This window comes from Salmo salar, chromosome 07 (genome assembly GCF_965601325.2).
Source record: "Salmo salar chromosome 07, fSalSal1, whole genome shotgun sequence".
NCBI classification, from domain to species: domain Eukaryota; kingdom Metazoa; phylum Chordata; class Actinopteri; order Salmoniformes; family Salmonidae; genus Salmo; species Salmo salar.
In genome coordinates this window covers 57,427,841-57,454,489 of record NC_138297.1, presented here as the reverse complement: position 1 = coordinate 57,454,489, position 26,649 = coordinate 57,427,841, and the positions used below count along the sequence as shown (strand labels likewise).

The following is a 26,649-nucleotide window of genomic DNA, read 5'->3' as shown; positions in this document are numbered from 1 at the left end:
AGATTCTTATCAGTCTGATTCCTACATGCTCACGGGAAGTGTGTGTGTGTGTGTGTGTGTGTGTGTGTGTGTGTGTGTGTGTGTGTGTGTGGTGTGTGTGTGTGTGTGTGTGTGTGTGTGTGTGTGTGTGTGTGTGTGTGCTCCATCTGTGTACGTGCCTGTGCACATGCATGTGTGTGGGACAAAGTAGTATCTCCTTTATGCTGCCGTGGTCTACTTCTTTGAGGCTTGGGATGTGTGACTGGATGGAGATGCTTGGCTAGCTTGGATAATTATCCCTTGGCGAAGAGTCATTAGTGTGAACGTCCAGCGTTTTCTGTAACTAACAAGCAAATATTAGCGCACATGTTAGTCTTAGCCAATTAAGCCTGCACCGATGAAAGGACTCGGAGGTTGGCTTTTTCAGACTGTTTATGTTGAGCTAGCTAATTGATCCCAAGTGTGTGTGTGCGGGTGCGTGTCAACCAGGCAACGACAAACGAGGCTGAATGTAGTTTTCTCTATTCATTTCAGTTTCTTAAACCGCTGACTTTCTCAGGCAATGTTGCGTGTCGTGAGGAGTGTCTTGGCTCCATGTGGCTCTTGCACGCGCTCAGTGAAAGCGTTAGGAGGAGAGCTCCGTGGTCCAGTCTGTCTCCAGACACCCTCTTCCTCACTCCTTCTTCTTAATCCGTCCGGCCAACATCGCGGTTACAGCGTAGTCCTCCGTGAACCGGCCCATGTCCTTGCTGCACCCGAGGGTGTTTGTGTGTGTGTGTGTGTGCGTACACAACCTGGTGTAGGAGATCAAATATCCCTGCACACACGCCTCATTTCTGTATGAAAGCCCAGAAGACGTCCTCCCTCCCTCAGGAGTTACATCACATAAAAACATTTACCCCAGTACTCTACAAGCCTCTGTGTGTGTGAAACCACCTTAACACACGTTCACATCCATGCACGTAGAACACACACACACAAACACACACACTTAAGGAGGTGGGGAGTGTAGCCACAGCGCTTCAAAGCTAACATGAAGAGACCTCCTCATGATGGCTGTCAGGCCATCTTAATGTTGTGGAGAACCTTGTGAAGCGACACTCACACTAAGGTCACACTGTCTCACCCCCCAGGGATCTGAGTATATGAGAGATACAGTAGAAACTAAGATAGACAGACAGAGTGTGTGTATATGTGTGCGAGCTTGTGTGTAAGCTCTGCAAGGACTGCAGCCTGTCTCTCGGGAGGTGAGCAGATGCTGGAGCACCGCTGTCAGAACTGTCTATCGCTAACACCTAGCTCATCGCTAATGGCCTGGCGCTAACTATCGAGCCTCACACCACCAGCAGATCACAGGTGGGGGAACCGGCCTGTGTTTTATGTAGCGTTAGCCCCATGTTGCAGCGCCGGGGGTGGCAGGCAGGTGGTGCTAACCAGTGAACCGGCTCCATGTCCCCAAGGCGTCCATCTGTCAGCTAGGCTGGATAGGCTAGCTCGTTAGCGCCTGACTTACTCGTGCTCTGACAGGAAGCTCGCACAGCGGATGAAAGAGAGAGTTGGTTACAACACTACTGATGCTTTTGTGTCGAGCACACACACACACTGTATTAGGGGAGTACACACACACATACTGTATTAGGGGAGTACACACTTTTGCATGTGAGACACACATAGACATACGCAGAGAGTGAAGAAGTGCTTGAATTCAGAAAATTAAAAAATAATACAACCACACTGAAGAATGGAAAACAACATGAAATAGGAACACAGTTTCCACACAACACTGTCTGAAAACTTTACAATGCACATTGATTTAAACCCCTACCAAAGACCTGCTGTGTTTATAAATCTGTGTTTTTCACATCTTTCTATTTCTCTCTCTCTCTCTCTTCCCTCCCGCTCTTTCTCCATAGCCGGATGACATCCATTACTACTATGCCAAAGAAAACGTGAGTACATTTCTACTGTTACTTCCCCCATGTATAACATGTGTTGTGAAGAGATTTGATCTGAGTCATATTGAGTCTGTATATTCAACAAAATCCCACCTGCACCCTCTGTCTTTGTAGCCATGGTTACTAAACCTGTTGTAAAGCGTATTGATAACCTTAAAGGATCCCCCACATCCCCCAGCTGTGGCCCAGGCTCTAGAGCCCTGAAAAGACACTTAAAAGTTGCTACAGTACGCTAGGGTTAGTGTGTGTTTTTGTTTGCATGTGCGTGTATGCGTGCATATTCAAATGAGCGTGCATGCATGTTATGTCTAGTGTGTGTGTGTGCGTGTGTGCATGTGTGCGTGTGCATGTGTGCGTGTGAGGGATTATCTCAAGAACACGTATCTGTGCCTGTGATATCGTCTGCATCCCTTGGCCTCTGAAGTCATGTGTCTGATTTGATACTGGGGATCAGATAGTAATTCCACAGGGGATGTGGTGATAGAACACATGCAGGCAGGCACACACCTCTCCTGAACAACTGATGTCATTCTGGCTTTGACGGGCCAAGACACAGGAGATCAGTACTGTCAGGCATCTGAATACACACCAATATTATTCACAGCCACAGGAGATGGAGCAAGCGCCACACAGACACACGCATGTGTTATCATACAGCGCACCATAATGCAAAGTGACAGACACACACACACACACACACACACACACACACACACACACACACACACACACACACACACACACACCCAATACTTTGTATTCACTAAATCCATGCAGTATACTCTCCATTGACCTCCAATTTGCGTCAATAATATCTCATTCCTTTGGTATTTTTCCCTTATAGCTGGACTCAAATGATACAGAGGTCAAGAAGCCAAACCGGCTTTATCCAGAGTTTAAGGAAGACGAGCAATTTAGACGCCTCATCTCCTACAACACCACGGCAGTCCACATACCCACGGACATATACGAGGGCTGTGAGTACACCCACACACACACATTGTACAGTATTTATAGCATGTTTCCATGACATTTTGGTCAGTCAGTTTCTCAGAATGTGTGTAGTAGTCAGCTGATGGTCCGGCGAATGCTTGTAGTCTAAATTTAGCCCTGCCCAGCCCAACCAATGGGCAGAAGACCTGGCCTCCGAGTCACCCCGGTCACCAGCTGCTCCTCGCTCTCCCACCCACAACCTCATGAGAGAATCACACTGAATGTCAATAAAACTGCCATGTTTTTTTTTCTTGTGTGAAGCTTGTGTGGATACTTTCTGGGTCTTTCTCAGTCTTTCTGCTTCCATGTCTTTCTCTAGTCTTAATCTTGCTCTATCATGCTCTTCTTTAATGCTTGTCTGATCCACCCTCGGCTCTGTCTGTCACTGCCTTTATCGCCCTCGGCTCTGTCTGTCACTCCTCTTATCGCCCTCGGCTCTGTCTGTCACTCCTCTTATCGCCCTCGGCTCTGTCTGTCACTCCTCTTATCGCCCTCGGCTCTGTCTGTCACTCCTCTTATCGCCCTCGGCTCTGTCTGTCACTCCTCTTATCGCCCTCGGCTCTGTCTGTCACTCCTCTTATCGCCCTCGGCTCTGTCTGTCACTCCTCTTATCGCCCTCGGCTCTGTCTGTCACTCCTCTTATCGCCCTCGGCTGTGTCTGTCACTCCTCTTATCGCCCTCGGCTCTGTCTGTCACTCCTCTTATCGCCCTCGGCTCTGTCTGTCACTCCTCTTATCGCCCTCGGCTCTGTCTGTCACTCCTGTTATCGGCCTCGGCTCTGTCTGCCACTTTTTCTTTAACACTCACAATTTAACATATTCTCTTTCATTGCTTGTCTGCCTCCTCTCACTCGTTCTCTCCTCTTTCTGCCTTAATCTCATTCTCTTTTACACTAGAACAGCTGGGCCTTGAGGGAACCCCCTTCAAGCTAATGAGCAGTCATTTTGACTACAACATTCTAACAGTGTAATTAATACATTTGATATATGCTATTGCTAAAATAATAGTTTGGTTGTGTTTATGAAGGTCTAAGGTACTTTTTATTTCATTAGTTTGTGACTAGGCTATATGTAAAAACATTAAAAACACAACATTAAAATGTTCAATGTATTTTATTTTATGGAGTGCCTTTGCTACAATTATGAAACAGAAGGCGTATGTGTTGGAACACGGTAACAGCTTCTTTTTATAACGACCAAAAAAATACCCCAAAATACCACATTCACCAAGGCGCATGGACAGAAAGACACGAGGTCAAATGATAGAAGCATCAGTATCCTAAACATCATTATAAGTGATAGGTGTGCATGAGAAACAGTGAAAATCAGCAAAAAGCAATAATGGCATTATAATGAATATAAATGTCGATAAGACAGCAGTAAAAAATAGTCAATTATTTATACGTTGGATACCAAGGGGAATTTCTGTTTCTTTGTCATCAAAATGGAGGTAAAGCATGATCTCTCTGAAGCGATCCCATGACATGGTTTCTCCAAAGAAAAGTATCTCATACATGTCTGACCAGAAGCTCTCCATACACACGCTCTTTCCACCGAATGCTCCACGGACATACAGGATTGAAATGAGCACTTCCAACTCATCAACAGACAGATTCCAGGCAGTGTCTCCTTGCTCCGTGTGCACCATAGCCACGGTACAGTCCCTGAATGCTGTAGCATGTCCGTGTCACATAAACAACGGAAGCTGGTGAGTGCATTGCTGATGTTGTTTTTTGCTTGAGATGTAGAGCCTGCTATCTCAGTGATGACATTTTGTACTGATAATCAGCCTGTAGTATTGTCACCGGCTCGTTCCATCTAAATGGTGTCGTCCCTTCCACTCTCCTATATCACTGTTTCATTTGGTGGTGGTGTGGGCGTGCACCACATTCTTGCTTTTTTTTGCTTAGACACCTCCGAGGCCTATGTTCATTATGCCACTAGGTGTCCATGTTCATTATGCCACTAGGTGTCCATGTTCATTATGCCACTAGGTGTCCATGTTCATTATGCCACTAGGTGTCCATGTTCATTATGCCACTAGGTGTCCATGTTCATTATGCCACTAGGTGTCCATGTTCATTATGCCACTAGGTGTCCATGTGCATTATGCCACTAGGTGTCCATGTTCATTATGCCACTAGGTGTCCATGTTCATTATGCCACTAGGTGTCCATGTTCATTATGCCACTAGGTGTCCATGTTCATTATGCCACTAGGTGTCCATGTTCATTATGCCACTAGGTGTCCATGTGCATTATGCCACTAGGTGTCCATGTTCATTATGCCACTAGGTGTCCATGTTCATTATGCCACCAGGTGTCTATGTGCATTATGCCACTAGGTGTCCATGTTCATTATGCCACTAGGTGTCCATGTTCATTATGCCACTAGGTGTCCATGTTCATTATGCCACTAGGTGTCCATGTTCATTATGCCACTAGGTGTCCATGTTCATTATGCCACTAGGTGTCTATGTTCATTATGCCACTAGGTGTCCATGTTCATTATGCCACTAGGTGTCCATGTTCATTATGCCACTAGGTGTCCATTTGCATTATGCCACTAGGTGTCCATGTTCATTATGCCACTAGGTGTCTATGTGCATTATGCCACTAGGTGTCCATGTTCATTATGCCACTAGGTGTCCATGTTCATTATGCCACAAGGTGTCCATGTTCATTATGCCACTAGGTGTCCATGTTCATTATGCCACTAGGTGTCCATGTTCATTATGCTGTTCTCCATGTCTTCACACTGAGCTCACTCTAGGCTAAGGCCTATTCTAGGGATATGTGTTGATTCCCTCCTCTTATCACTAGGTGAACGTCACTAGGTGCCTATTTATTTTTTATTTTTCATAGGGGACAACAGTGAAAACCACTCCAAACAGGGAACAGTGTGATCTATCATGATCTGTTCCCAGACCAGGGCTATTTCTGTAGGCTTTATTTAGAGAAGACTGGATGTCAGAACACTCATGATCCAGACTCAGTTTCAGTTCCAACAGGGTCGTGGTGTGAAAATGAACAGAAGGTGTGATTTGTGGGAATTATGATGGTGTTGATTGAGGTGATTTAGATGGCCTGGTTTTAGCGGTGGGTTGGAGGGGGGGGGTTGTGTGTGTGCATGTGTGTAGCATATGTGACATAGCTAGTGAGCATTAGACATCACCTTCCTTCAGATCTACAAGCCACTGTCACTCAGGGAGGAAAACGCTAGGCTATTGTTCCGTCAGCTCACACATTTGTGTATTCAGTTTGTGAGCTGTGTGTTTGTGCACATGGTTCTGTGTGTGTGTGCGCTCCATCAGTGTGTTGGTAATAGTGCAGGGAGGCTGCTGTGTATTGTGTTGCTCTGAATGACTAGAATGGGGGTAGTAGTGTACAGCTGGGTGAGTACAGGGATGATAGAGAGGCTCTCAGTGACCCTGTACCCCCGGGGCCAGGGGCCTCTTTTAGCATGGGCACACTGAGGACACAGGGCACCCTGCGCATGTATGGACACACACACACACACACACACACACACACACACACACACACACACACACACACACACACACACACACACACACACACACACACACACACACACCCACACACACACAAGTATTCATACCTGAGGTTATGGATTTATTTATTCGTAATTTAGTTACTGGCTGAGATAGTGTGTAGTGAGTGGGCCAGTATTCAGTCGTGGCCAAAAGTTTTGAGAATGAGACAAATATTCATTTTCACAGTCTGCTGCCTCAGTTTGTATGATGGCAATTTGCATATACTCCAGAATGTTATGAAGAGTGATCAGATGAATTGCAATTAATTGCAAAGTCTCTCTTTGCCATGCAAATCAACTGAATCCCCCCCAAAAAAATTCCACTGCATTTCAGCCCTGCCACAAAAGGACCAGCTGACATCATGTTGGTGATTCTCTCGTTAACACAGCTGTGAGTGTTGACGAGGACAAGGCTGGATATTACTCTGTCATGCTGATTGAGTTCGAATAACAGACTGGAAGCTTCAAAAGGATGGTGGTGCTTGGAATCATTGTTCTTCCTCTGTCAACACTGGTTACCTGCAAGGAAACACGTGCCGCCATCATTGCTTTGCATAAAAAGGGCTTCACAGGCAAGGGTATTGCTGCCAGTAAGATTGCACCTAAATCAACCATTTATCGGATCATCTAGAACTTCAAGGAGAGCGGTTCAAATGTTTTGAAGAAGGCTTCAGGGCGCCCAAGAAAGTCCAGCAAGCATCAGGACCGTCTCCTAAAGTTGATTCAGCTGCGGGATCGGGGCACCACAAGTACAAAGCTTGCTCAGGAATGGCAGCAGGCAGGTGTGAGTGCATCTGCACGCACAGTGAGGCGAAGACTTTTGGAGGATGGCCTTGTGTCAAGAAGGGCAGCAAAGAAGCCACTTCTCTCCAGGAAAAACATCAGGGACAGACTGATATTCTGCAAAAGGTACAGGGTTTGGACTGCTGAGGACTGGGGTAAAGTAATTTTCTCTGATGAATCCTCTTTCCAATTGTTTGGGGCATCTCGAAAAAAGCTTGTCCGGAGAAGACAAGGTAAGCGCTACCGTCAGTCCTGTGTCATGCCAACAGTAAAGCATCTTGAGACCATTCATGTGTTGGGTTGCTTCTCAGCCAAGGGAGTGGGCTCACTCACAATTTTGCCTAAGAACACAGCCAGGAATAAAGAATGGTACCAACACATCTCCGAGAGCAACTTGTCCCAACCATCCAGGAACAGTTTGGTGACGAACAATGCCTTTTCCAGCATGATGGAGCACCTTGCCATAAGGTAAAAGTGATAACTAAGGGGCTCGGGGAACAAAACATTGATACTTTGGGTCCATGGTCAGGTAACTCCCCAGACCTTAATCCCATTGAGAACTTGTGGTCAATCCTCAAGAGGCGGGTGGACAAACAAAAACCCACAAATTCTGACAAACTCCAATCATTGATTATGCAAGAATGGGCTGCCATCAGTCAGGATGTGGCCCAGAAGTTAATTGACAGCATGCCAGGGCGGATTGCAGAGGTCTTGAAAAAGAAGGGTCAACACTGCAAATATTGACTCTTTGCATCAACTTCATGTAATTGTCAATAAAAGCCTTTGACACTTATGAAGTGCTTGTAATTATACTTAAGTATTCCCTAGTAACATCTGACAAAAATATCTGAAGACACTGAAGCAGCAATCTTTGTGGAAATTAATATTTGTGTCATTCTCAAAACTTTTGGCCACGACTGTACAGTGAGCTTCAAAAGTATTGGGATAGTGACACACTTTTCGTTGTTTTGGCTCTTTACTCCAGCATTTTGGATTCGAAATTATACAATGGCTATGAGGATTAAAGTGCAGACTGCAGTTTAAATTTTGGGGGTATTTTCATCCATATCGGGTGATCCGTTTTAGAAATTACAGCACTTTTTGTTCATAGTCCCCCAATTTTAGGGAACCAAAAGTACTGGGACAAATTCACTTGTGTATTAAAGTAGTAAAAACTTAAGTATTTGCTACTTTATTACACATATAAGTGAATTTGTCACAATATTGTTGGTCCCCTAAAAGGGGGGGGACTATGTACAAAAAGCTACCACGTCTTAGTCTTACGTCAGAATTAGACTTTCATCCATGTTTCTTAACCCTCAAATTTCGAAGTTGTTGCAAACATCAAATTTTGAAGTATTTTTAAGGTTATCATTTCAAATCCAAATTGCTAGAGTACAGAGCCAAAATAACCAAAAATGTGTCACTGTTCCAATACCTTTGTATAATACGACTGTATAATACCACTGTATAAAACCACTGTATAATACCACTGTATAAAACCACTGTATAATACCACTGTATAATACCACTGTATAATCCTGCATATGATAGAGGTATTGATGAGTCTTTAGGTCTGTCCGTCCATCTACAGACATGTTGATCATTATCATGCACAGGACGGATGGATGGACGAGTGCGTCCAGATATTTTTACGAGTGGGAATGAGCAATGATGAAGAGGGGGGGATGGGAAGGAGGTAGTGGGTAGGACAGGGAGGGGGAGTGGGTCCAGGAATGATTCATCCCTCTCGTTTCCTCTCACTGTGGTGGTCTCATTCTCTCTCTTTCTTTGTCCCCTCTTTTTTCGCTTTCTCCCTTCTCTCGCTCTCTCTTTCTCTCCTTTTCACTCACGCACACATTTTCTCACTCTATCTCTCTATTTTTCTCTCACTGTGGCTCTGAGTGGCTAATAGGGGATTTAGTGACGCACCCCACAGTCACAGCATGTCTGTCCCTTCCTCTTTTCATCCGATTGTTTATGGCGGCGAGCTTCTGTGTTACTCATCCCTCTATCCCTCTACCTCTCCCTACATTCCTATATCCCTCTACCTCTCCCTACATCCCTCTATCCCGCCACGTCTCCCTACATTCCTATATCCCTCTACCTTTCCCTACATTCCTCTATCCCTCTACCTCTCCCTACATTCCTCTATCCCTCTACCTCTCCCTACATTCCTCTATCCCTCTACCTCTCCCTACATTCCTCTATCCCTCTACCTCTCCCTACATTCCTCTATCCCTCTACCTCTCCCTACATCCCTCTATCCCGCCACGTCTCCCTACATTCCTATATCCCTCTACCTTTCCCTACATTCCTCTATCCCTCTACCTCTCCCTACATTCCTCTATCCCTCTACCTCTCCCTACATTCCTCTATCCCTCTACCTCTCCCTACATTCCTCTATCCCGCCACGTCTCCCTACATTCCTATATCCCTCTACCTCTCCCTACATTCCTCTATCCCTCTACCTCTCCCTACATTCCTCTATCCCTCTACCTCTCCCTACATTCCTCTATCCCTCTACCTCTCCCTACATTCCTCTATCCCTCTACCTCTCCCTACATTCCTCTATCCCTCTACCTCTCCCTACATTCCTCTATCCCGCCACCTCTCCCTACATGCCTATATCCCTCTACCTCTCCCTACATTCCTCTATCCCTCTACCTCTCCCTACATTCCTCTATCCCTCTACCTCTCCCTACATTCCTCTATCCCTCTACCTCTCCCTACATTCCTCTATCCCTCTACCTCTCCCTACATTCCTCTATCCCTCTACCTCTCCCTACATTCCTCTATCCCTCTACCTCTCCCTACATGCCTATATCCCTCTACCTCTCCCTACATTCCTCTATCCCTCTACCTCTCCCTACATTCCTCTATCCCGCCACCTCTCCCTACATGCCTATATCCCTCTACCTCTCCCTACATTCCTCTATCCCTCTACCTCTCCCTACATTCCTCTATCCCTCTACCTCTCCCTACATTCCTCTATCCCTCTACCTCTCCCTACATTCCTCTATCCCTCTACCTCTCCCTACATTCCTCTATCCCTCTACCTTTCCCTACATTCCTCTATCCCTCTACCTCTCCCTACATTCCTCTATCCCTCTACCTCTCCCTACATTCCTCTATCCCTCTCTCTCTCCTAGGATGGGCTGCCACATCAATGCTACTTCAGCCGGCTGGTGCTGTCAGCGTTGCCATGGAGGTGTGTGTGTGTGGGCGCCAGAGTGGGCTGGGTGGTGTGTGTGTGTGTGTGTGTGTGTGTGTGTGTGTGTGTGTGTGTGTGTGTGTGTGTGTGTGTGTGTGTGTGTGTGTGTGTGTGTGTGTGTGTGTGTGTGTGTGTGTGTGTGTGTGTGTGTGTGTGTGTGTGTGTGTGTGTGTGTGGATATGCAGGGTGGTAAGTTTATTACAGGACATTGTCTAGACTAGGCCAAGTGTCCTTGTGGGTTTGATGGCTGAATCAAGGTTTGATGAGGTGTCCCACCCTCCCTCTCTCTTTCAATCTCTCTTTCTCTCACATTCTCAATTCTAATGTATCTTTTTACCCATATTTTCCTCCTTTGACTTTCACACTCCTCTCCTTTCTCTCTTTGTTTTGGTTTGTTCACTCTATCCATCACTCTCTCCATCTCCTCCTCTCTCTCTGTCTCTTCTCCATCTCCCCCCTCTGTCTCTTCGTCTTTTCCCCATGTCCCCCCCTCTCTCCATCTCTTCTCCATCTCCCCTATCTCCATTTCTTCCCTCTCTCCCATCCTTCTTCTCTCTCCCTCTCTTCCTGCTCTCTCTCTCTGCTCTCCAGTTCAGTCTAATAATAGCAGGGTGTAGAGACTGTCACTCCTCCACAGTGGGGCCTGCTGATTGGAGCCTTTCTCCCTGCTGATTTGGTGTGGGTGGGGAATAGGGACGTGTGTGTGTGCGTGTGCGCGGGCCTATTGGTATGGGTTTGAGATTGAAAATGAGTGTTAGTGTGCACGAGATTGAAATATTGTATGTGTGTGCATTTGCATCATGCAAGTGTGTGTGTGTGTGTGTGTGTGTGTGTGTGTGTGTGTGTGTGTGTGTGTGTGTGTGTGTGTGTGTGTGTGTGTGTGTGTGTGTGTGTGTGTGTGTGTGTGTGTGTGATCTCACTCATTAAGAGGATTGGTGTGTGTAGTATGAGTGTTGGAGGCTCAGTTTGGAAATGGACCTCTGACTCGCCTGATGCCCGTTAGCCTCAACCCTGTGTGTCACCTGTCAACTCCATACATACACTGGCCCAGACGAGCTCAGATACTCTGAGGGTGTGTGTGTTTATTAGGGTGTGTGTATGAGGATGCAACAAAAAAATGTGTGTAATCTGTCTGTGGTGATGTCACTGTCCCTGTGACAAAGCTCATAGCGTACAAACATTCTTTTTTTCTCGTTTGCTCTGCTCGATACGTTGGTCCTGTCGTCTGTTAAAGCTGAGAAGAACACATTTCTTTATCACTTTCTTTCTCTCCATATCTCTCCCTTCTGTTTATCTCTCTCTCCCTCCTCTGTTTATCTAATATCGCTCCCTCCCTTCTCTGTTTCTCTCCATATCTCTCCCTCCCTTCTCTGTATCTCTCCATATCTCTCCCTCCCTTCTCTCCATATCTCACCCTCCGTTCTCTGTATCTCTCCATATCTCTCCCTCCCTTCTCTCCATATCTCACCCTCCCTTCTCTGCTTCTCTCCATATCTCTCCGTCCCTTCTCTGTCTCTCTCCCTCCCTTCTCTGTATCTCTCCATATCTCTCCCTCCCTTCTCTGTTTATCTCCATATCTCTCCCTCCCTTCTCTGTATCTCTCCATATCTCTCCCTCCCTTCTCGACATATCTCACCCTCCCTTCTCTGCTTCTCTCCATATCTCACCCTCCCTTCTCTGTCTCTCTCCCTCTCTTCTCCATATCTCTCCCACCCTTCTCTGTTTATCTCCATATCTCTCCCACCCTTCTCTGTATCTCTCCCTCTTCTCTCTATCTATCCATATCTCTCCATCTCGTCTCCATATCTCTCCCACCCTTCTCTGTTTATCTCCATATCTCTCCCTCTCTTCTCTGTATCTCTCCATATCTCTCCCTCTCTTCTCCGTATCTCTCCCACCCTTCTCTGTTTATCTCCATATCTCTCCCACCCTTCTCTGTATCTCTCCCTCTCTTCTCTATATCTCTCTTTCCCTTCTTTGTATCTCTCCATATCTCTCCCTCTCTGTCTCCATATCTCTCCCTCTCTTCTCCATATCTCTCCCACCCTTCTCTTTCTCTCCATATCTCTCCCCCCTTCCTTCTCTGTTTCTCTCCATATCTCTCCCTCTCTTCTCCATATCTCTCCCTCTCTTCTCCATATCTCTCTTTCCCTTCTCTGTATCTCTCCATATCTCTCTTTCCCTTCTCTGTATCTCTCCATATCTCTCCCTCTCTTCTCCATATCTCTCTTTCCCTTCTCTGTATCTCTCCATATCTCTCTTTCCCTTCTCTGTATCTCTCCATATCTCTCCCTCTCTTCTCTATATCTCTCTTTCCCTTCTCTGTATCTCTCCATATCTCTCCCTCTCTTCTCCATATCTCTCCCTCTCTTCTCCATATCTCTCCCACCCTTCTCTTTCTCTCCATATCTCTCCCCCCTTCCTTCTCTGTTTCTCTCCATATCTCTCCCTCTCTTCTCCATATCTCTCCCTCTCTTCTCCATATCTCTCCCTCTCTTCTCCATATCTCTCTTTCCCTTCTCTGTATCTTTCCATATCTCTCTTTCCCTTCTCTGTATCTCTCCATATCTCTCCCTCTCTTCTCCATATCTCTCTTTCCCTTCTCTGTATCTCTCCATATCTCTCTTTCCCTTCTCTGTATCTCTCCATATCTCTCTTTCCCTTCTCTGTATCTCTCCATATCTCTCCCTCTCTTCTCCATATCTCTCTTTCCCTTCTCTGTATTTCTCCATATCTCTCTTTCCCTTCTCTGTATCTCTCCATATCTCTCTTTCCCTTCTCTGTATCTCCTCCCCCCCCCCATATCTCTCCCCTCTCTGTCTCCATATCTCTCTTTCCCTTCTCTGTATCTCTCCATATCTCTCTTTCCCTTCTCTGTATCTCTCCATATCTCTCCCTCTCTTCTCCATATCTCTCTTTCCCTTCTCTGTATTTCTCCATATCTCTCTTTCCCTTCTCTGTATCTCTCCATATCTCTCCCTCTCTTCTCCATATCTCTCTTTCCCTTCTCTGTATCTCTCCATATCTCTCTTTCCCTTCTCTGTATCTCTCCATATCTCTCCCCTCTCTGTCTCCATATCTCTCTTTCCCTTCTCTGTATTTCTCCATATCTCTCTTTCCCTTCTCTGTATCTCTCCATATCTCTCCCTCCCTTCTCTGTATTTCTCCATCTTTGACACAATTGGCCCTCTGACTTACTGAACATCCTTATTTTGGACACCTTTTGGTGTGTGTCTGTGAGTGTAGTTATTTAGTTAGACCGGTAAGCAGCACCAGAAAGGCCCGAGTACTAATTTGATGTGATCTATTATTATGTTTGGGCAACAATGGTCATCTCACAGAGATCCTATTAAATTCTAGATGTAATTCAAAGCCATGTAGTGTCATATAAATGCATCATAGTGCAGAAACCACAATGGCCCAACTCTCTCCATACATGGCTCTGATGTCATTCTATGGGCCAGCCTTCGTTACGTGTGGGTTTCCCTTATTTACCCTCCTTACAGAAGCACATTGGTCCTTAGTGTGGCATTGGGTCCTGGTTGGTCAGCCCGTCAGGTGGTGTGTACAGTATGTGTGTCTGTGTGTTGGTGGCACGAGACCCAGTCTCAGAGTGGACTTTGACAGACGGTGCCTTGGGCAGAGATGCCCAGGATGAATGAAGTAGATATTAATAACAGTGTGACTATATCCCAGAGTGAATGAAGTAGCTTTAATAACAGTGTTAATACATCCCAGAGTGAATGAAGTAGCTTTAATAACAGTGTGAACACATCCCAGAGTGAATGAAGTAGCTTTAATAACAGTGTTAATACATCCCAGAGTGAATGAAGTAGCTTTAATAACAGTGTGACTATATCCCAGAGTGAATGAAGTAGCTTTAATAAGTGTGAACACATCCCAGAGTGAATGAAGTAGCTTTAATAACAGTGTTAATACATCCCAGAGTGAATGAAGTAGCTTTAATAACAGTGTTAATACATCCCAGAGTGAATGAAGTAGCTTTAATAACAGTGTGACTATATCCCAGAGTGAATGAAGTAGCTTTAATAACAGTGTGACTATATCCCAGAGTGAATGAAGTAGATATTAATAACAGTGTGACTATATCCCAGAGTGAATGAAGTAGCTTTAATAACAGTGTGACTATATCCCAGAGTGAATGAAGTAGCTTTAATAACAGTGTGACTATATCCCAGAGTGAATGAAGTAGATATTAATAACAGTGTGACTATATCCCAGAGTGAATGAAGTAGCTTTAATAACAGTGTTAATACATCCCAGAGTGAATGAAGTAGATATTAATAACAGTGTGACTATATCCCAGAGTGAATGAAGTAGCTTTAATAACAGTGTTAATACATCCCAGAGTGAATGAAGTAGATATTAATAACAGTGTGACTATATCCCAGAGTGAATGAAGTAGCTTTAATAACAGTGTGACTATATCCCAGAGTGAATGAAGTAGCTTTACTAACAGTGTTAATACATCCCAGAGTGAATGAAGTAGCTTTAATAACAGTGTGACTATATCCCAGAGTGAATGAAGTAGCTTTAATAACAGTGTTAATACATCCCAGATTGAATGAAGTAGCTTTAATAACAGTGTGACTATATCCCAGAGTGAATGAAGTAGCTTTAATAACAGTGTGAACACATCCCAGAGTGAATGAAGTAGCTTTAATAACAGTGTGACTATATCCCAGAGTGAATGAAGTAGCTTTAATAACAGTGTGAACACATCCCAGAGTGAATGAAGTAGCTTTAATAACAGTGTGACTATATCCCAGAGTGAATGAAGTAGCTTTAATAACAGTGTGACTATATCCCAGAGTGAATGAAGTAGATATTAATAACAGTGTGACTATATCCCAGAGTGAATGAAGTAGCTTTAATAACAGTGTTAATACATCCCAGAGTGAATGAAGTAGATATTAATAACAGTGTGACTATATCCCAGAGTGAATGAAGTAGCTTTAATAACAGTGTTAATACATCCCAGAGTGAATGAAGTAGATATTAATAACAGTGTGACTATATCCCAGAGTGAATGAAGTAGCTTTAATAACAGTGTGACTATATCCCAGAGTGAATGAAGTAGCTTTACTAACAGTGTTAATACATCCCAGAGTGAATGAAGTAGCTTTAATAACAGTGTGACTATATCCCAGAGTGAATGAAGTAGCTTTAATAACAGTGTTAATACATCCCAGATTGAATGAAGTAGCTTTAATAACAGTGTGACTATATCCCAGAGTGAATGAAGTAGCTTTAATAACAGTGTGAACACATCCCAGAGTGAATGAAGTAGCTTTAATAACAGTGTGACTATATCCCAGAGTGAATGAAGTAGCTTTAATAACAGTGTGAACACATCCCAGAGTGAATGAAGTAGCTTTAATAACAGTGTGACTATATCCCAGAGTGAATGAAGTAGCTTTAATAACAGTGTGACTATATCCCAGAGTGAATGAAGTAGCTTTAATAATAGTGTGACTATATCCCAGAGTGAATGAAGTAGCTTTAATAATAGTGTGAACACATCCCAGAGTGAATGAAGTTCAGTGCCTTGCAAAAGTATTCATCCCCCTGGGCGTTTTTCCTATTTTGTTCATTACAACCTGTAATTTAAATGGATATTTATTTTTGATTTCATGTTATGGACATACACAAAATAGTCCAAATTGGTGAAGTTAAAAGAAAAATATAACTTAAAATTAAAAATTTAAAAAAGGAAAAGTCGTGCGTGCATTTGTTTTCACCACATTTGCTATGAAGCCCCTAAATAAGATATGGTGCAACCAATTACCTTCAGAAGTCACATCATTTGTTAAATAATGTCCACCTGTGTGCAATGTAAGTGTCACATGATCTCAGTATATATACGCCTGTTCTGAAAGAAATATTTTGCATCTTCAAAGTGGTAGGCATGTTGTGTAAATCAAATAATACAACCCCCCCCCCCCAAAATCCATTTTAATTCTAGATTGTAAGGCAGCAAAATAGGAAAAATCCCAAGGGGTGAATACTTTTGCAAGCCACTGTAGCTTTAATAAGTGTGAACACATCCCAGAGTGAATGAAGTAGCTTTAAAACCTCTTAGGGCTAGGGTCCTTTTTTCTGAATTTCCGCCTGACTGACGTGCCCAAAGTAAACTGCCTGTTACTCAGGCCCTGAAGCCAGGATATGCATATAAGTGGTACCATTGGAAAGAAAACACTTTGAATAACAGTGTGAACATATCCCAGAGTGAAGGAAGTAGCTTTAATAACAGTGTGAACATATCACACAGGGAGGAACCACACAATCATAGGACTGTGACACAAACACACAATAACTCATTAATTCTCTCACACACACATGAACACACATGCACAAACACACACACGAGGCAAAGGGGTGTTTGATAATCCCAAAGCCCTAACCTTTGTGTGTGTGTGGGTGTCTCTTACCCTCGAGCTGCAATTATTCAGAGAATAGCCCAGGTGAGAGCAGACATACACACACACACACCGCTACACACACACACCGCTACACACACACACCGCTACTCACAAACACCGCTACTCACATACAACTCTCCACTCAGTGACAAACTTCCTGGAAAACTCTCACCCTCATCATACCCTTCTGGCAGAGCCCGAAGCCTGAGACAAAATTTGGGCTCTCGTTTGGGCCGAGGAAGGCTCAAGGCGAATATACAGAATTGGTCATCTTGAGAACCTGTTGCTTGTGTGAAAATAGCTTTAGGCTAAGCTAGTGGGCCAAATCCTAACATGACATCTTCATTAAAATCTCTACACAAATCTCCCATTGACTTCAATGCAAGATTGAAGCAAAAACCAAATGCGCTTGCAAATCTCATGGAAATGAGGCGAAAAGGAGGGAAGTGCTGGAACAGGGCCCAGGGAGTGCAGTAGTAGTGAATGGTGAGTATCGTTGAGTGAAAGGCTCTCTCTGATAGGATGATTGCAGGCTTTCACCACAGCCCCTTTCTGATACTGTAATCACAGCCAAGTGGAGTAATTACAGTGCTGATAGGACCACGGCAGCTGGCCAAGACACAGAATGACTGTGTCATGTCATCTCTGTGATAGTCCCAGTTTTCTGATGGTTTCTTCTTCTCCTCTTTTCTCATCATCAGTTCATCCTTTTGTCCTTCTCCATTCACTCCAGTCTCAGGACACTCCTCCGTCAACTCTTCTCTCCTCCACTTGGTCGTTTTCACGTCCTCTCTGTCTGTCCGCTCCCCTCATCCCTCTCTCCTCCTGACCCTCCTATGCCCGCTCCCTCTCTCCTCCTGACCCTCCTATGCCCTCTCCCTCTCTCCTCCCGACCCTCCTATGAGTCACTCCATTCACCCATTTAAAAAAAAAAACACATGATTTCACGTGTGGAAAATCACATGATTTCCCATTAATTTTTATATGTGAAAACAGGTTTTTGGAACACTTCAGATGTGATCAGATTTTCACGTGTAGTTTCACATGTTGTCACATGTTATCACATTAACTTCACACAAGATCACGTGATCACATGAAAACATGTATTTTTTGAACACTTCACAAGTGTTCATGTGTAATTAATGTGGTTTTTCCCTAAGGGTCCCATCCCTTGTTCTATCCTCCTTTCACCCATCCCTTGTTCTCTCCTCCTTTTATGTCACCTCTTCCTCTCTTTTTATTTATCCCTTTATTTCTTTTGATCATCCTCCTCCTTCCCTTCCTCCTCTTTTTTCATGTTCTCTGCTCTTTATTTTCTGGTGATTATGACCAGGCTGTCCTCTGTCTGTTGTAGCCGGGCTGTGTTGAGAGACAGAGAGAGAGAGAAAGCGTAAAGTCCAGGTTGATTGATGTGTCCCCGCGGCAACACTGTTGTTGTGCTGTGACCCTGGTCGATTGGGATGCGTGGCGGCCATTAGTGATTTAACACCACTCTGCCACACACACACAAGCATGCAGACACACACAAATGCACACACACATAGACATGGATAGACACACACACACTTCCCCGAAACTAGACCTGACCAGGGCTTGTGTTACCGTGGTGATCCGTCCCACTCCTCTGTCTCCATCACGGCGACCTCGACCATCGCTGTGGTGACAGACACATTGCCGTGGAGATGGATTTGTTTACACGAAGCTGTGATTTGTTCTAGGCGTTTGGGTTTCATTAGGGCTCTAGGCCCCACCCCTGATGCGTGTGTTGAGGCTGATCAATGGTCCCCGGCCTAACTCTCTCTTCTGTCTCCCCATTACTCTTTTTCTTCTTCCTGTCTTCCTATCCTTCTCTCTTCCTCTCCTCACACTCGCACTCTCTCTCACTCCCTGTCTCTCTCTCTCTTCCTCTCTTCATGCTCGCACTCTCTCTTTCTCTGTCTCTCTCTGTCTCTTTCCCATCTCTCTACCTGGTTTTATGTTCTATAATCTCCATGTTACTACCATGTTCAAAGCACTATGTCCTCTGTGTCTGTGTTGGTACAGTGCACTGTGTGTCAGCTGCATCAGTGTGTATATTTCACAACACCGGTAGATCACACAGCTGTGCTAGTGTTGACTCCATGAGATCTGACATGTGGCCCATTTGCTGTATAGATGAAGTGGGTTGTTTTTTAGTCTTTCTCATCTTTTTCCCTTCCTCTCTCATTTGTCCATTCTCGTTCTGTCTCTCTCTCACCTATGCTATGAGGCAGCTGCATTACCACATCTCTCTTTTCTTGTCCTCTCTCCCCTCTTTTCTCACATGTTCTCCTCTCTCTCTTTCTCTCCCCCCACCTCTTTCTCGCTCCACCTCTCTCTCCTCTCTCCCCCCACTAGCACCCCTCTTCCCTTTCTCTCCCCTCCCCTACTCTCCCTCCCCTCCCCTCCTCTCTGAGCGTAGCTATGTTGGTTTGCTGCTGCTTTGGGCTGTGAGTCATGGGTAACATCAGCTTGACATGCTGCCATCCCTGTGCCACTCTTTTGGGGGAAACACTGCATTGTTCAACCTAATTAGATACAGGGTGTATTAGCCAAATAGCATTACTAGCTACTATAAAACAAATCTGCTTTAACTCTCTGGCTCTCTTTGTATCTGTTGTCTCTCTCTCTTTCTCTCTCTCCTGTTGTCTCTCTCCTGTTGTCTCTCTCCTGTTGTCTCTCTTTCTCTCTCCCCAGTTGTCTCTCTTTCTCTCTCTCCAGTTGTCTCTCTCCTGTTGTCTCTCTCTCTTTCTCTCTCTCCTGTTGTCTCTCTCTTTCTCTCTCTCCAGTTGTCTCTCTCCTGTTGTCTCTCTCTTTCTCTCTCTCCTGTTGTCTCTCTCTCTTTCTCTCTCTCCAGTTGTCTCTCTTTCTCTCTCTCCAGTTGTCTCTCTTTCTCTCACTCCAGTTGTCTCTCTTTCTCTCACTCCGGTTGTCTCTCTTTCTCTCTCTCTCCGGTTGTGTCTCTCTCTCTCTCTCCAGTTGTGTCTCTCTCTCTCTTTCTCTCTCCCTCCCTCCCTCCCTCCCTCCCTCCCTCCCTCCCTCCCTCCCTCCCTCCCTCCCTCCCTCCCTCCCTCCCTCCCTCTCGGTCGTCTCTCTCTCTCTCTCTCTCCCTCTCTCTCTCTCCCTCCCTCTCGGTCGTCCCTCTCTCTCTCTCCCTCCCTCTCGGTCGTCTCTCTCTCTCTCTCGGTCGTCCCTCTCTCTCGCTCCCTCCCTCTCGGTCGTCTCTCTCTCTCTCTCTCCCTCCCTCTCGGTCGTCTCTCTCTCTCTCTCTCGGTCGTCTCTCTCTCTCTCGCTCGGTCGTCTCTCTCTCTCTCTCGGTCGTCTCTCTCTCTCTCTCTCTCGGTCGTCTGTCTCTCTCTCGGTCGTCTCTCTCTCGGTCGTCTCTCTCTCTCTCGTCTCTCTCTCTCTCTCTCTCGGTCGTCTCTCTCTCTCCCTCCCTCTCAGTCGTCTCTCTCTCTCCCTCCCTCTCGGTCGTCTCTCTCTCTCTCGGTTGTCTCTCTCTCTCCCTCTCGGTTGTCTCTCTCTTTCCCTTTCTTGTTAGCTCCCTCTCTACAGTTCTCCTTTTAGAGTCAGTGTGCTCTCTCTCCCTCAGTAAAACAGCATGCTTATTGTAAACTCATTTTATTAAAGTAATCCTACCTGGGAAGAGAACATTTGGCTATTTTAATGTTTTAGTTATTTTTCTTTGTAGTTTTTTTTCTCCAGATCTGAGCCACTGAATCCGTTTTAGCACTGCTATTGGATACTTGTCATTGTCAATTATGGTTAAAAAGATGTGCTGTGTGTTACTGTGCTGTTATCTATGTAGCCATGAGGTGGTCTTGTAGTTGACGCCCTCCCTATCACCACAGTTTAACCTCTAACCCTTGAAAATCAATGTTATAGCTGTTATCTTTGGCTGTGTACGTGTGTGTCCAGTGGCGAACCGTGACTATAGAGCATATTGGAAGATGTTTGGCCCTATCAAACTCATAAATCCAGAAAATAACTGAAAACATAGCATCACCATTCTTGCCTGTAGAAGTGGGAGATTGCGTTGTAGCTCTAGCATGACTGTGTGGTCTAGAATGGATTACAATGGCAGCCCACAGGCAGAAAAATGGGAGACCCTGGTTAAAAACGTGTTTTAAACACTTATTTGATAGCGAAGTACACATTCAACACGTGGAGTCGTAAGTATTGTTCCTAGAGGAACTGAATATGCCTCTGACTGGAAATGTTATTTTGGTGAAACCGAATAGCTTCCGCATCGAGCCATCTGTAAACAATGGCAACATGAAATCAGAACAATACAAAAGCGCAACCATTTCATGTCCAAAATGAAATGAACAAACCAGCTATTACTTCCCATTCCAAATCTATTTTATCACATTTATCACACTAACTGGTGATCTAAAGTTGAAATGCAACAATGTTTTACTGTGTGTGTGTGTGTGTGTGTGTGTGTGTGTGTGTGTGTGTGTGTGTGTGTGAGAGAGAGAGTTAGTGACTACTAACTCAGCAATCAGTGTTCCAGTAGTTCTCTGATGTGACAACTCTTCCCCCAGAGTTACATTAACGATCCCAACATCCATTTTCAGACTTGCTCTTTATGTCACTAAATGTGATTTAATCAGTGGAGTCCTATTCGTTTTTACCCTTTTATTTGTGTCTTCCATTGTTTTATTCTGTAAAGACAAAAAGTGGCAGCCCCAGTTTGCAGCCCCGCCACTTGGTTTGTTATAAAGGTGAGGGATGGGGATTCAGCCGTCCATCGCACAGACAGGAAGAAAGAACTCTCAGGGAAAAAGAAAAGTGGAGGTGTATGTTTTGTAGTTAACCTCTCTGGGGTATGTGGGACGCACAGAAATCTCATAATTCAAATTTCTCAAACATACAACTATTATTTCCCATTTTAAAGATAATCTTCTCGTTAATCCAACCACATTGTCCGATTTCAAAAAGGCTTTACGGCGAAAGCATAGCATTAGATTATGTTAGGACATCACCTTGACAAGTGCATCAGAATGCACTCCCAGGAATCCCAGGTCCACAATAAATGTTCGTATTGTTCGATAAAGTCCATAATTTATGTCCAAATACCTCCTTTTGTCCGCGCGTTCAGTCCACTACTCCAAATGCAGGAAGCGTGCGCAAATGTCACGACGAAAAGTCAAAAAAAGTTATATTTACGTTCGTAGAAATATGTCAAACGATGTATAGCATCAATCTTTAGGACGTTTTTAACATAAATCTTCAGTAATATTCCAACCGGACAATTCCAATGTCTTCAGAAAAGAAAAGGAACACAGCTAACTCTCACGTGAGCGCTCACCTCTGAGCTCATGTCATTTTCTCAGTCATCTGACTCCAGGCCCTCTTGTTCGCTCCATATTCACAGTAGAAGCATGAAACAACGTTCTAAAGACTGTAGACATCTAGTGGAAGCCTTAGGAAGTGCAAAATGAACCCTAAGTCACTGTACACTGGATAGGGAATCACTTGAAAAACTACAACCCTCAGATTTCCACACTTCCTGGTTGGATTTTACTCAGGTTTTTGCCTGCCATATGAGTTCTGTTATACTCACAGACATCAGTCAAACAGTTTTAGAAACTTCAGAGTGTTTTCTATCCAAATCTACTAATAATATGCATATCCTACCTTCTGAGCCTGAGTAGCAGGCAGTTTTGGGCACGCCTTTCATCCGGACGTCAAAATACTGCCCCCTACCCTAGAGAAGTTAACTACTCATGGTGTGATTGTGGTAAAGTACAGGAACTCAAGTCCATTTGTTCTCCCGATCTGGAATACCTCACCATCAATTGCCGATCGCATTACATCCCGAGATAATTTTCTTCTGTCATTGTCACGGCCGTGTATTTCCCCCCGAAGCCGACCCTACGACGGCTCTATAGGAACTACGCATATCCTCAGGCCCAATTTATTATGGCTGGGGACTATAATAAATTCAATCTGAGGAAAACATTACCAAACTTTTCTCAACACATCTCCTGTGCTACTCGCGGATCGAGCTCTCCCCCTTCGACAAGGCACTCCCCCGCCCTCCCTTTTGGAAAATCAGGTCATGCCTCCCCTCCTATAAGTAGAAACTTAAACAGGAAGTACCCATGGTAATGACTCTTGAACGTTGGTCTGACCAATCGGAATCTATGCTTCAAGACTAGGAAATGTTCTGCATTGCCTCTGAGAACAATATTGACACTGACTAGGTGACTAAGTTCATCTGGAAGTGCATAGAGGATGCTGTTCCCACTGTGATGATTAGAACTGATCCAAACCAAAAACCGAGGATAGATGGCAAAACTGAAAGCACAGACCACCACATTAAACCACGGCAAGGCGACTGGGAACATGGACATGTACAAACAGAACAGCTATGCCCTCTGTAAGGCAATCAAAGAGGCAAAATGACAGTACAGGGACAAAGTGGAGTCCCAATTCAACGGCTCAGACATGAGACGTATGTGGCAGGGACTCCAGACAATCTCGGATTATAAAGGGAAAGCCAGCCACATTGCGGACACCGACGCTGCACTCCCGGACAAGATAAACACCTTCTTCGCCCTGTTTGAGCAAAACACATAGCCACCGACGTAAGACATTTAAGCGTGTTAACTGTCGAAAGGCTGCTGGCCAAGGCGACATCCGAAGCCGCGTCCTCAGAGCATCTGCAGACCAGCTGCCTGAAGTGTTAACGGACATATTGAATCTCTCACTATCCCAGTTTGTTGTCCCCACTTGCTTCAAGATGTCCACCATTTGTTCCTGTACCCAAGAGGACAAAGGAAACTGAACTAAATCACTAAATTGCACCGTAGCACTCACTTCTGTAATAATAAAGTGCTTTGAGAGGCTAGTTATGGATCATTTCACCTCCACCTTACCCGACACCCTTGACCAACTACAATTTTCATATCGCCCCAACAGATCCACGGATGATTTGTTTACCTCTGGATAACATGAAAGCAGCCTAACCAGCCCTGCTGGCAACAATTTCATTGTGCTTTTTTTACCAACGTTTACTGACACCGACCAAATTCAACGGATGTTGTACACTTTGCCTTAAGACATGTAGCTAGCTACCTAGGTAAACAATTAACCTAGCCTGGTAAACAACATGTAAGATCACACACATCACGTCACACCACCTAACGTTAGCTAGGGAGCCAGCCAGCTAACGCTAGCTAACAGTACACTTTAGCTTGAAATTAATCAACTTTCTGTCAAAATTAGAGACGTGTAATATCTGAAAATGTAGCTTGCTAGACTATCTTACATACATCATCATACATGGTGGACGTGTCTCCCTGTCATGGATCCATGCCACAAATGGCCTTAGATTGAAGACGTAATCCGGAAGCAGGTGTTTTCCCATCTCTTTAGCTAATTCCACTGATTTCAAAACTCGATCCTCCAGAAAGTGGAGAGCAACACTTATGCAGCTACATTTTAAAAAAGCCGCGTTCGACAGGATTACCAACACAGACTGACCAGCTCAAATAGACAAAAGCCTTCTATACCAATCCGAACTCATCTCTCGGCATGTCCAGCCCACTCATTATCTCAGCCAATCATGGCTAGTGGGAAGGTTGCTGTGTTTTTATGTGCTGTCTTTGTCACGAGCGGAATGAACAGTTTAAGGAGTGAGTCAAGCGCAGGAGACTGAGGTCCGTTGGAACAAAACTTAATTTAATAAATCCACGGGCAAGATTCATATACAGCTGGGAGCATAACGGTCAGAAAAAATGACTAAAAGAAGCTCCGCTCAAAAGGCAGACGGGGCGCAGCCCGGCAACCCTAATGCCCATATAATAGAAGTAACACCACACGTAACAACGAACAATCCCGCACAAATCCTAGCTAAACACAGACAGACTAAATACCCCCCCACTAATGACAAACACAAAACAGGTGCAATCAAAAAACAGACATAACTAATAGACACTGAAACACAGATCGGTGGCAGCTAGTAGGCCGGCGACGACGACCGCCGAGCGCCGCTCGACCGAGGAGAGGCGCCACCTTCTGTGGATGTTGTGACAGTCTTTTTACGTTCAAACCGCTCTCCTGTGAAGTCGTGACTTGTGACATGCGCCTAGTCTCCAGAATCGGGTCACATACCTTATAACATAAATAGTCTTATAACCAAAGAATAGTTTAAACCTACCGTTGAAAAATAAAAAGGATTTGCACATTAAATACGGTAAAGGTTATCTGCAACTTAACTGTCCATTTTAAACTCTTTACTCACCTGCATGTGTTTGTGGATAATATCTCTGTCCTTTCTATGAGGCAGTAGACTCGGCGTGTAGCTATATTTCTGAAGAGCTGGAGAGAATCTAATCTCATACACAGCATACTGTATACTTAAGTTTCATATCAGCAAAGTTAAGTTTAAATGGTCCTCCCCACCCAATACTACTATGCACTTTGTTCTTCCTGTAAAGGTTAACCCCTTTGCCTAAACTCTTTGATGCAAGCTTACTATTGTCTGTAGGGTGTGGATATACTTATTTAGATTAATGTCAAGAGTACGTTATTTAAGTCGAGGTGTCTGTGTGACTGACCACTGTCATATTTCTCTCAATCTCTTTTGTCTTTCAATAACTCATTCACTCACTAATTCTTTAACAATGAGTGTCATTCAAGTTATTATAAGTTCAGACCGACAAACAAGGTACCATAACATGTGATTTAGTTTTTTGTGAAAATGTATCGTCGATAATTATATACCGTGATGATGAGTAGGGCTGTTATGGTGACCGTATTACCGGCAGTCACGAATCACGACGGCAGTAAAATTCCACGTGACTGTTTAGTCACAGTAATTAGGCTTCTCCAAGCTCTGATGCTGCTGATGGTCATCAGTAGCCTAGCAAACTTGCTAACTGCCTGGTACTCAGCACTCTATTGTCCCTCTAATCACTCTAATGCAAATGTAATGCAAATGTTATCGGAAATCTAATCAAACTCTTCATTAGAGCCCATGAGCTCATGTTGCACAACATTTCTATAGACTATGCAATTGCCTGAAAAAATAGAGTGATGGCCTCTATTAGAAACAGAAGGATCCCATCAGCTTTCTATAGGCTAGGCCTACTATATTTATTAACTTTCCTAATATTAAGCATATTGCTTCTCTTTACAACAGGAGTATACCTTCTGGGGCTTCTCTCTCAAGGAGAAGAGGACACTTCTCCAGGTTTGACAGGGCATTGGTTTGGGCTGCTGGTAGCTTTCACTGGACTGACTTCCTGAACTGAATGGCGATCTCAGGAATCAAAGCATTAACAAAGAGATCAAATGTATTTTTACAGATGGGACACTGGCACATGTCACTGCTATCCCAATACATCCTGATACAGGTCATGCAGAAGTTGTGTCCACATTGAATAGAGACCGGCTCAGTGAGCACATCCAGACAGACTGAGCACAGGACCTGCTCTTCAGACACGACACTGCTGGAGGACGCCTTATGTAGATGGAGATGAAGCAGGACTTTTCTCCGATGTTTCTTCTTTGTCTTCGAGTGATCAAAATGCGAGTTTAACATAAAATGTCTCCCCCAAAAAAACGGTTCTTTGCAGAGGGATAGGGTTCTACCAGGAATGCTTTTTGGAAGAATATTGTAAGTCAAAGGGTTCAAGGCAGTGGGTTAACTGCCTTGTTCAGAATGACAACTTTTTACCTTGTCAGCTCGGGGATTT

General features: G+C 44.6%; 1 protein-coding gene across 1 annotated transcript in view; it reads left to right on the top strand.

The window, feature by feature from the left end:
• LOC106595617 (voltage-dependent calcium channel subunit alpha-2/delta-1) overlaps positions 1-26,649 on the top strand; it is a 185,869-nt gene that overhangs the window by 78,617 nt on the left and 80,603 nt on the right. Inside the window, exons 5-6 of the mRNA XM_045722235.2 lie at positions 1,893-1,928; positions 2,779-2,911. Coding sequence (XP_045578191.1) covers positions 1,893-1,928; positions 2,779-2,911 — 169 coding nt within the window. The remainder of the gene's footprint in view (positions 1-1,892; positions 1,929-2,778; positions 2,912-26,649) is intronic.